The 11010-nt window shown below is 42.7% G+C and overlaps 1 protein-coding gene across 1 annotated transcript; it reads left to right on the forward strand.

The window, feature by feature from the left end:
- Positions 1 to 208: 208 nt before the first annotated feature.
- On the forward strand, positions 209 to 2643 carry LOC115115576 (ladderlectin-like). Its single transcript, XM_029644057.2, has 5 exons — positions 209 to 290; positions 551 to 684; positions 852 to 986; positions 2117 to 2228; positions 2389 to 2643. The coding sequence occupies exons 1-5, from the start codon at positions 215 to 217 to the stop codon at positions 2457 to 2459; spliced, it is 528 nt and encodes a 175-aa protein (XP_029499917.1). The 5' UTR covers positions 209 to 214; the 3' UTR covers positions 2460 to 2643.
- Positions 2644 to 11010: the final 8367 nt, after the last annotated feature.

Genomic DNA, 11010 nt, shown 5'->3' on the forward strand with positions numbered 1-11010 from the left:
GGCCAGGTCGCAGTTGCAAATGAGAACTTGTTCTCAACTAGCCTACCTGGTTAAATAAAGGTGAAATAAAAAATAAAACATTTAAATTCACCTACTCTGAAGTACTCACTGAATTTGTCTTAATGGCTTCTCTCTCTCACTGTATTTGTCTGTCTCTCTGTCTGTCTTTGTGACGCTCTCTCGCTCACTCTCTCTCTCTCAGAAGACTATATCAATGGCGATGTTGACCATCCTTCTGCTTCTCAGCGCTGCCATTGTTCTGGGCGAGGCCTTTGATCTACGTGCCACAAGTAAGAGGGAATCCATTTTACACTTTACATTATGAATTCATTCATTCTGTATTTTTTAATGTTTTAACAGAGGTGTGTGTGTGTGAGTGTGAGTGTGAGTGTGAGTGTGCGTGTGCGAGTGTGCGTGTGTGTGACTGACTGACCTTCAAGTAATATTGAATAGTTATTTATTATGCAAGGTGATTTGTAGATCAGTCAGTATCCTCTCACCTTTAAAGTCAACTGCAATGTGGAACGTGCACTGTGTCTCCTCCTTACAGAGGCTGGGGTGGAGGAGGAACAGCAGGAGGCAGGAGTAGCAGAGAGTGATCAGCCATGCCCCAGAAGTTGGACCAAATACGGATCACGTTGCTTTTTGTTTGTCAACATTGCAATGACATGGACCCAAGCTGAGGTATATCATTCTTACCCACTACTGTGAATTAAAGTAGAAGTTCAATTGAAATCAACTCGCTTATTTGTTTTGACGTTATTGTGAGTCCAGAAGACAAATTCTCACAGACCTACTGACTAATACCTACATTATGAAATGTCTTTGTCCTTGTCCACCACTTTCTCTAGAGCTACTGTCTGTCCCATCAGGCAAACCTGGCCTCTGTGCACAACTGTGGGGACAACTATAATTTACAGCAATTGGTGTTGGAACACACCGGCCGACATCAAACTATCTGGATTGGAGGAGTTGATGCTGTTCAGGTAGAGTATACTCACAGATGAATAGGATATTTGCTCATCAATATCTCAAGGGTCACTTGTGAAGTCAGATCTAGGTTTGAACGATCTTATAGATGTACTCCCCCCAAAAATGCCCACTTCAGTATTCACTGGCACACTATTATTATAATAATAATAATAACAATGACGAAAGTAACAATAATACAAAACTTATTAAGTATTTATGGTTGTGAAATAGTAGTATTAGGGGAAGTGATGGCAGTAGTAATAGTAGTAGTAGTAATAGTAGTAGTGGTGGTAGGGGTAGTGATGGCAGTAGCAAGGCTAGAGGTAGTAATAGTTGCGGTAGGGGTAGTGCACGCAGTAGTAATAGTAGTAATGGTAGTAGTAGTGGTAGTGACGGCAGTAGTAATAGTAGTAATGGTAGTAGTAGTAATAGTAGTAGTAGTGGTAGGGGTAGTGACGGCAGTAGTAATGGTAGTAGTAGTAATAGTAGTAGTAGTAGTAGTAGTGGTAGTGACGGCAGTAATAGTAGTAGTAGTTGTAGTGGTAGTGACGGCAGTAGTAATGGTAGTAGTAGTAATAATAGTAGTAGTGGTAGGTAGGTAGTGACGGCAGTAGTAGTGGTAGTAGTAGTAATAGTAGTGGTAGGGGTAGTAATAGTAGTAGTAGTGGTAGGGATAGTGACGGCAGTAGGAATGGTAGTAGTTGTAGTAGTGGTGGGGTAGTGAATTCAGTAGTAATAGTAGTAGTAGTAGTAGTGGTACAAAGTGTAGTTAACATGGGCTAGCATCCCTGTGGAACGCTATCGACACCTTGTAGAGTAATGCCCTGACGAATTGAGGCTGATCAGAGGCCAAAAGGGGGCGTAACTCAATATTAGGAAAGTATTCCTAATGTTTTATACACTCAGTGAATAATAAGTATCAACACGTTTTTTTTCAAGCAAGAGTACCAGTGCCAGTCTACACATTTTAAAGTTGTTTTGTGTTGGTAGCTTTTGCGGTTTGGCACTACAGGTGGTGCAGGAAAGAAAATAAGTATGTTTCAGCAAGCACACCTACTACAATAATACCAATAATAATCCTAAAAATATTTATAATGATAATATGGGATTTCTTTGAAACTGAGACCTTACTTCTTCCCCACAGAACAAAGATTGGTTCTGGAGTGACGGCTCCAAATTTGATTACAAGAACTGGGAGCAAGGAGAGCCCAATAATTATGGTGGCAGGGAGCACTGTCTTGAAATGAACTATGGAGGTACAGTTAGCCCACTATCATTCACTGATCCATTCATCAAATGTAACTTCTAAATTGTACATTTAACAAAGAAATCTGGCACACACACAGACAATGATATTCTTGTGTCTATATATGAGTTGGTTTAAGAGTTCATTTCTGTTCCGTGTTTGCTCTGAAGGTGACAAAAAGTGGAACGATTTAAACTGTGGAGAGAAATTGCCCTTGGTGTGCACACTGAAAACCTGTTAAATCAAGCAAAACATCAACTCAACTGAAAAAGAAACGTTTTTCCATAGTGTCAGCATCCTAACTGAACACACAAGTCAAATACTTTTAAAATGATTTGTTTCGGTAAAATTAACATTTTAGTTACTTGTTGTGCATAAATGTTGAGTAATGATTCTGTGGTTTGTTGTCAATAAAACTGGTGTACACATTATTTTCTCTCATGAGTCATTATTAACCATGAATGATACTGCCATAATTGTCAAATCCTTTGAAAGGTTTCCAAAAGGTACAGTCTAAGATCTGGGAGTCTGTTCAATGGTCATTTCAATTATTGATCCTTGAAGAATATAATTCATAAATTGTTCTCTTTTAAGACCACAAATTTGCATTACTCCACAAACAACATGAACGTAAACAAACAGTGTATGTACCTTTAAAAATAAGTTCAAAACTATGATGTGGATGTCACAGACTGTCAGAGCACTGTCTATGCATTTGAGAGGTGTTATATTTCCCTACCACATCCCTTCCCTGTATAAAAAGTAATGGTTCAGCCATTTTGTTTTTTGTCGAATCCCAGAATGTAGCTTTACACTTCCAAACTCTCACTGGGTATAGGCATGTGTGAGTACAATATGTGCTTGTTATAGCCGAATGTATTAGTCTTGTATGGTGTGGTACTCCCAGTGTGACAGAGCCATGCAGCTTTGGTGCCACAGGTTGTCAAAGTGAAAAAAAGGGCAAACTACAACCAAAAATAAATACATCAAACTTAATTAACTGCTCCTGTAGAAAAATGATTTATGTTCAACATTGGCCAACATTTTCTGGAGAAAAAACACTTAATCATCACACATTGCAGGCTAAGCAAGCTAGTTTCACAGATTAAAGCCAGTTTGTTGAAAGTATCATTTACTCGAACCACTACTGGGGTGGGCTATGTCAGCTGATCATGGTGAATGTAGGCTAGATCAATAAGCTAGTAAACTAGGCTAAGCCACAGGCAACAGGGAAAACCCAGACATGTCACAGTGGCTGTAAATGTGAAGCATCCGTTTAGAACGTCTTCACACCACCATTATGAAGCATCCGTTTAGAACGCCTTCACACCACCATTATGAAGGATCCGTTTAGAACGCCTTCACACCACCATTATGAAGCATCCGTTTAGAACGCCTTCACACCACCATTATGAAGCATCCGTTTAGAACGCCTTCACACCACCATTATGAAGCATCCGCTTAGAACGCCTTCACACCACCATTATGAAGCATCCGTTTAGAACGCCTTCACACCACCATTATGAAGCATCCGCTTAGAACGCCTTCACACCACCATTATGAAGCATCCGCTTAGAACGTCTTCACACCACCATTATGAAGCATCCGCTTTCAGAACGCCTTCACACCACCATTATGAAGCATCCGTTTTTAGAACGCCTTCACACCACCATTATGAAGCATCCGTTTAGAATGTCTTCACACCACCATTATGACAAAGGATGTAAAAGGAATAATAGCACCATCTTTCGGCCGGTTGGGCACTTATCAACGGAGATGTTAGAGTTGAAACGATCAGGATTCATGTTCATGCTAATTGCAGGGTCTGTAATTATAAGGTTAAATATAGATATTTTAATGTATTTACTACTTACATTTTACAGCTGACATTACATTTTCATGTTAATGTTGTGAGTTAGCCTTGGTAGGTTCGCATAGGAAACAGCACCAGAGGTTTTGGGTTTCATTAATTAAATCCCTATGGAACATTGGTATTGTAAGGTTGAATTAGAGGGTGATGCTTATGAAATGTATTCACTGATTTAGTAAGTGAAGTTATGGAGATTGTACTGCTATTAGAGAGACAGTGAGAGGCTGTTAAAGCAGCCAAAGTGGGACCAACTCCATATTAATGCCCATGATTTTGGAATGAGATGTGCAGGTGTTCACATACTTTTCATCATGTAGTGTATCTGTGACCAACAGATGCATATCTGTATTCCCAGGCAGGTGAAATCCACAGATTAGGTCCTAATGAATTTATTTAAATTGACTGATTTCCTTATAGGAACTGCATGTTTGTTCAGAATATAAATGAATGGGTGCAATTAACAAAACCGTTCCAACAGGATTCTGATAGAGGTGATTACAAAATCCTATAGAATTACTAGAATCCTATAGGGTCCAACAGTATTACTTTTTATTTCCAATAGGAAAAAAATGGGTCTAATAGGATTCCAATAGGATTCTGATACAGGTGACACAAAATCCTATAGGACTGTGAGAATCCTACAGGATCCAATTTGAAACTTTTAATTTCAATCAAATCAAATCAAATGTTATTTGTCACATGAGCCAAATACAACTTACTGTTAAATGCTTACTTACAAGCACTTAACCAATAAGGAAAAAGTAGTCCCATAGGATTCCAATAGGATTCTGATTGAGGTGTTGCAAAATCCTGTGGGATTCTATTTGAAAAATCACAAATGCTATAGGACTTTTTGACTAAGGATAGGCCAACAAAGAAACCCCTCTTGAATTGAACCTGTTGTACGATGGTATATGGAAATTGAATGTTACAGTTCATCTTACTGATGATTGCACCCAAAACATTGGCTTATTGAGGGATGTTTATTTTTTTATTTCACCTTTATTTAACCAGGTAGGCTAGTTGAGAACAAGTTCTCATTTGCAACTGCGACCTGGCCAAGATAAAGCATAGTAGTGTGAACAGACAACACAGAGTTACACATGGAGTAAACAATTAACAAGTCAATAACACAGTAGAAGAAAAGGGGAGTCTATGTACAATGTGTTTCAAAAGGCATGAGGAGGTAGGCGAATAATTACAATATTGCAGATTAACACTGGAGTGATAAATGATCAGATGATCATGTACAGGTAGAGATATTGGTGTGCAAAAGAGCAGAAAAGTAAATAAATAAAAACTGTGGGGATGAGGTAGGTGAAAATGGGTGGGCTGTTTACCAATAGATTATGTACAGCTGCAGCGATCGGTTAGCTGCTCAGATAGCAGATGTTTGAAGTTGGTGAGGGAGATAAAAGTCTCCAACTTCAGCGATTTTTGCAATTCGTTCCAGTCACAGGCAGCAGAGTACTGGAACGAAAGGCGGCCGAATGAGGTGTTGGCTTTAGGGATGATCAGTGAGATACACCTGCTGGAGCGCGTGCTACGGATGGGTGTTGCCATCGTGACCAGTGAACTGAGATAAGGCGGAGCTTTACCTAGCATGGCCTTGTAGATGACCTGGAGCCAGTGGGTCTGGCGACGAATATGTAGCGAGGGCCAGCCGACTAGAGCATACAAGTCGCAGTGGTGGGTAGTATAAGGTGCTTTAGTGACAAAACGGATGGCACTGTGATAAACTGCATCCAGTTTGCTGAGTAGAGTGTTGGAAGCAATTTTGTAGATGACATCGCCGAAGTCGAAGATCGGTAGGATAGTCAGTTTTACTAGGGTAAGCTTGGCAGTGTGAGTGAAGGAGGCTTTGTTGCGGAATAGAAAGCCGACTTTCGGCCCGAGAATTGAACCCTGTGGCACCCCCATAGAGACTGCCAGAGGACCAGACAGCATGCCCTCCGATTTGACACACTGAACTCTGTCTGCAAAGTAATTGGTGAACCAGGCAAGGCAGTCATCCGAAAAACCGAGGCTTCTGAGTCTGCCGATAAGAATATGGTGATTGACAGAGTCGAAAGCCTTGGCAAGGTCGATGAAGACGGCTGCACAGTACTGTCTTTTATCGATGGCGGTTATGATGTCTTTTAGTACCTTGAGTGTGGCTGAGGTACACCCGTGACCGGCTCGGAAACCAGATTGCACAGCGGAGAAGGTACGGTGGGATTCGAGATGGTCAGTGACCTGTTTGTTGACTTGGCTTTCGAAGACCTTAGATAGGCAGGGCAGAATGGATATAGGTCTGTAACAGTTTGGGGGGTCCAGGGTGTCTCCCCCTTTGAAGAGGGGGATGACTGCGGCAGCTTTCCAATCCTTGGGGATCTCAGACGATATGAAAGAGAGGTTGAACAGGCTGGTAATAGGGGTTGCGACAATGGCGGCGGATAGTTTCAGAAATAGAGGGTCCAGATTGTCAAGCCCAGCTGATTTATACGGGTCCAGGTTTTGCAGCTCTTTCAGAACATCTGCTATCTGGATTTGGGTAAAGGAGAACCTGGAGAGGCTTGGGGAGGAGCTGCGGGCGGGCCGGAGCTGTTGGCCGAGGTAGGAGTAGCCAGGCGGAAGGCATGGCCAGCCGTTGAGAAATGCTTGTTGAAGTTTTCGATAATCATGGATTTGTCGGTGGTGACCGTGTTCCCTAGCCTCAGTGCAGTGGGCAGCTGGGAGGAGGTGCTCTTGTTCTCCATGGACTTCACAGTGTCCCAGAACTTTTTGGAGTTGGAGCTACAGGATGCAAACTTCTGCCTGAAGAAGCTGGCCTTAGCTTTCCTGACTGACTGCATGTATTGGTTCCTGACTTCCCTGAACAGTTGCATATCGCGGGGACTGTTCGATGCTATTGCAGTCCGCCACAGGATGTTTTTGTGCTGGTCGAGGGCAGTCAGGTCTGGAGTGAACCAAGGGCTGTATCTGTTCTTAGTTCTGCATTTTCTGAACGGAGCATGATTATCTAAAATGGTGAGGAAGTTACTCTTAAAGAATGACCAGGCATCCTCAACTGACGGGATGAGGTCAATGTCCTTCCAGGATACCCGGCCAGGTCGATTAGAAAGGCCTGCTCACAAAAGTGTTTTAGGAGCGTTTGACAGTGATGAGGGGTGGTCGTTTGACTGTGGCACCGTAGCGGATACAGGCAATGAGGCAGTGGTCGCTGAGATCCTGGTTGAAGACAGCGGAGGTGTATTTGGAGGGCCAGTTGGTCAGGATGACGTCTATGAGGGTGCCCTTGCTTACAGAGTTAGGGTTGTACCTGGTGGGTTCCTTGATGATTTGTGTGAGATTGAGGGCATCTAGCTTAGATTGTAGGACTGCCGGGTGTTAAGCATATCCCAGTTTAGGTCACCTAACAGAACAAACTCTGAAGCTAGATGGGGGGCAATCAGTTCGCAAATGGTGTCCAGGGCACAGCTGGGAGCTGAGGGGGGTTGGTAGCAGGCGGCAACAGTGAGAGACTTATTTCTGGAGAGGGTAATTTTCAGAATTAGTAGTTCGAACTGTTTGGGTATGGACCTGGAAAGTATGACATTACTTTGCAGGCTATCTCTGCAGTAGACTGCAACTCCTCCCCCTTTGGCAGTTCTATCTTGACGGAAGATGTTATAGTTGGGTATGGAAATCTCTGAATTTTTGGTGGCCTTCCTGAGCCAGGATTCAGACACGGCAAGGACATCAGGGTTAGCAGAGTGTGCTAAAGCAGTGAGTAAAACAAACTTAGGGTGAGGCTTCTGATGTTGACCTGCATGAAACCAAGGTTTTTTCGATCACAGAAGTCAACAAATGAGGGTGTCTGGGGACATGCAGGGCCTGGGTTTACCTCCACATCACCCGCGGAACAGAGAAGGAGTAGTATGAGGGTGCGGCTAAAGGCTATCAAAACTGGTCGCCTAGAGCGTTGGGGACAGAGAATAAGAGGAGCAGGTTTCTGGGCATGGTAGACTATATTCAGGGAATAATGCGCAGACAGGGGTATGGTGGGGTGCGGGTATGGCGGAGGTAAGCCCAGGCACTGGGTGATGATGAGAGAGGTTTTATCTCTGGACATGCTGGTTGTAATGGGTGAGGTCACCGCATATGTGGGAGGTGGGATAAAGGGGGTATCAGGGGTATGAGGAGTGGGACTAGGGGCTCCATTGTGAACTAAAACAATGATAACTAACCTGAGCAACAGTATACAAGGCATATTGACATTTGAGAGAGACATACAGCGAGGCATACAGTAATCACAGGTGTTGAATTCGGAAAGCTAGCTAAAACAGTGGGTGAGACAACAGCTAATCAGCTAGCATAACAACAGCAGGTAAAATGGCATTGACTAGGCAACGGGACCGACAGATAAAACGAACAAGCAGAATGGAGTACCGTGATTAATGGAGAGTCCAGCGTGCATCAGCTATGTAGCCAAGTGATCAGAGTCCAGGGGCAGCGGTGGATGGGGCAGGGGGGCTGGACTGGCGAGTGTTATCCAGGTTAAGAAACTAACAATGACTAAATAGCTTATAGCTAGTTAGCTGGTTAGCTTCTGGAGGTTCTTGAGTGTGTTCTAAAAATTAAAAATAATAGCGATTCCGTATCACATTGGGTGAGGCAGGTTTTCGGGAAGGTATAAACACATTTTTTTTAAATCGGGAAGAGATAGAAAGTACATATGGGCCACTGCATGTTTGGAACGCGTCGATGCAGACGGTTAGCAGGCCTGTGCTAACAAGATTAGCAGGCCGAGGTAAACAAGGTAGTAGTTAGCGGACCTGGGTTAAACAAGTTAGCAGTTAGCATGCCGAATTAGCAATCAAGGAGATAGCGAGGGCTAGAGAGTTAGCCTTTGGAGGACGTCGCGGTGGGGTGAGTCTGTTTATTCCTCTTAATGCAGTGACATCGATAGACCGGTCGTGAGTCCAGGTATTGTAGCCCAGGAGTATGCTAGGAGCACAGGAGGTCTGGCCGGGTTAGCTTCAAGCTACGTGGGTGGAAACGCTAGCCAGGAGTAATCGACCAGGGTTGCGGTTTAGCTCGATAGCTAGTTGTGAAGATCCAGCTGAAAAATGTTCCGTGTACGGTGGGAATCCGGGGATAAAAAATAAATAGGTCCGTTATGCTCTGGTTAGCGTCGCGTTGTTCGAACTGGCGAGAGCTTTCCGAGCTAAAGGTTAGCTGATGACCGGTTAGCCGAAGACCGCTAGCATAGCTGGTGGTTAGCTTCAGTTGCGAAGTAAATATAAATGCTTTAGGAAAAGTAGCTACATTGGGTGAGGCGGGTTGCAGGAGAGTATTTGGAAGCTTATGTTTAGCTAAATGTTTTTAAAGATATGCGAAGAAAAATATCTAAAACGAAACAAAAAAGAGACGATATTTACAGAGAGACGATACGACAGGACGACTTACTGCTACGCCATCTTGGATGAGATGGTGATCGCCAAGCTCCCACTGAAAAGTACCCGTTGCCAAAAACCTTATGGTGGATAGCACTTTGATGTGCAGCGGAAAGTGTTTGCTTTTCTAAAGTAGATCTTAAATCCTCGCAAAGATCACACGTGATTGGTTTTTGGAAACTACAGTATATCTGATGAGCCAATCTGTACTTTCTGCAAAAAAGTCCCACCTGTCTCTAAAAACACACTCTCTGCGGAATGCAGCCTGTGCTAAATCTTCCAACAGGGCAAGATCAGCCATCTCTCATTCGAATTTTCCCATTATATTAGTTTTTTATAGTATTTCAACAATGGTTTCACTTTCACACATGTCTCTAATTTAACACAATACTGTACTTTATGTGGATTATCTGAGGACGTGGAAACCGGCCAGTATATTTTACAATAGTTATCTTTTGTTTATTTTTAGTCCCATCCAGCTCCACTTAACACCTCCAATCTATCTGTCACAGTCGTTGTACGGAGAAGACCAAGGCGCAGCGTGATATGTTACTTTTAATAAAGACTGACACTAAACAAACTATACAAAACAACCGTGAAGTTATAATATAACTGTGCATACACAGGCAACTAGACATAAACAATAACCCATAAAATACCCAGAAGAAGATGGCTGCCTAAATATGGTTCCCAATCAGAGGCAACGATAAACAGCTGCCTCTAATTGAGAACCAATCTAGGCAACCATAGACCTACATAAACACCTAGATGGTAAACAACCCCATAAACCTACAAAACCCCTAGACAGTCAAAAACACATACATCACCCATGTCACACCCTGACCTAACCAAAACAATAAAGAAAACAAAAAATACTAAGGTCAGGGTGTGACACTATCTCTGAACACCATCCATATATTTTTCAACTGTGGTGTGTTGTTTCACTAGTGTTCTGAACCTTTTTATTTACATCGATTCTACATATTGTACTTTTTTTATTTTATTGCTGAGAGTATTATTATATTATTGATCGATTGACTATGACTTTTTAAATCACCCAGCAGTGCTATTTGCAGAAAGGGACATAACTTGGCAGGGTGTCTGGGGGTCCTCCCATTTTTGGGGGCATCTAAAGCACATTTCCTAAATGTCTACACAATCTAATATGACCCTTGGCCCTTCTAGCCTTCTCTATTTAGAACAACAAAAATGCCAGCAAAAATACCAGCAAAAATGCCCACAGTCATCAAGCTAGGTAAGAGATGATTAAATATGTTGAAGTGATTGATAAGAATTAACTTGATCCATGATCATTCAATAATCAATATTGTGTTGGACCTTTAACCAATAGCCTGACAAATGAACAACTCCTACAAATAAAGTACAAGGACATCCTCTATATCAAATTTCAGGAAGACAACCCAGCCAACCCAAGCTGCCTACACACCCGACCCCCACCAGTCTAGTCATTAACTTAACTCTCTCCCCAACACAACTGCCTTCCC

The sequence above is a fragment of the Oncorhynchus nerka genome, linkage group LG9a (genome assembly GCF_034236695.1).
Source record: "Oncorhynchus nerka isolate Pitt River linkage group LG9a, Oner_Uvic_2.0, whole genome shotgun sequence".
NCBI lineage: Eukaryota > Metazoa > Chordata > Actinopteri > Salmoniformes > Salmonidae > Oncorhynchus > Oncorhynchus nerka.

Bases quoted from the DNA above. Each gene is read 5' to 3' on its own strand.
- LOC115115576 (XM_029644057.2), top strand. From the start codon at position 215: ATGGCGATGTTGACCATCCTTCTGCTTCTCAGCGCTGCCATTGTTCTG. The intron at 685-851 runs GTATATCATTCT...CACTTTCTCTAG, and splicing joins TGACATGGACCCAAGCTGAG to AGCTACTGTCTGTCCCATCA. The intron at 2,229-2,388 runs GTACAGTTAGCC...TTTGCTCTGAAG, and splicing joins TCTTGAAATGAACTATGGAG to GTGACAAAAAGTGGAACGAT.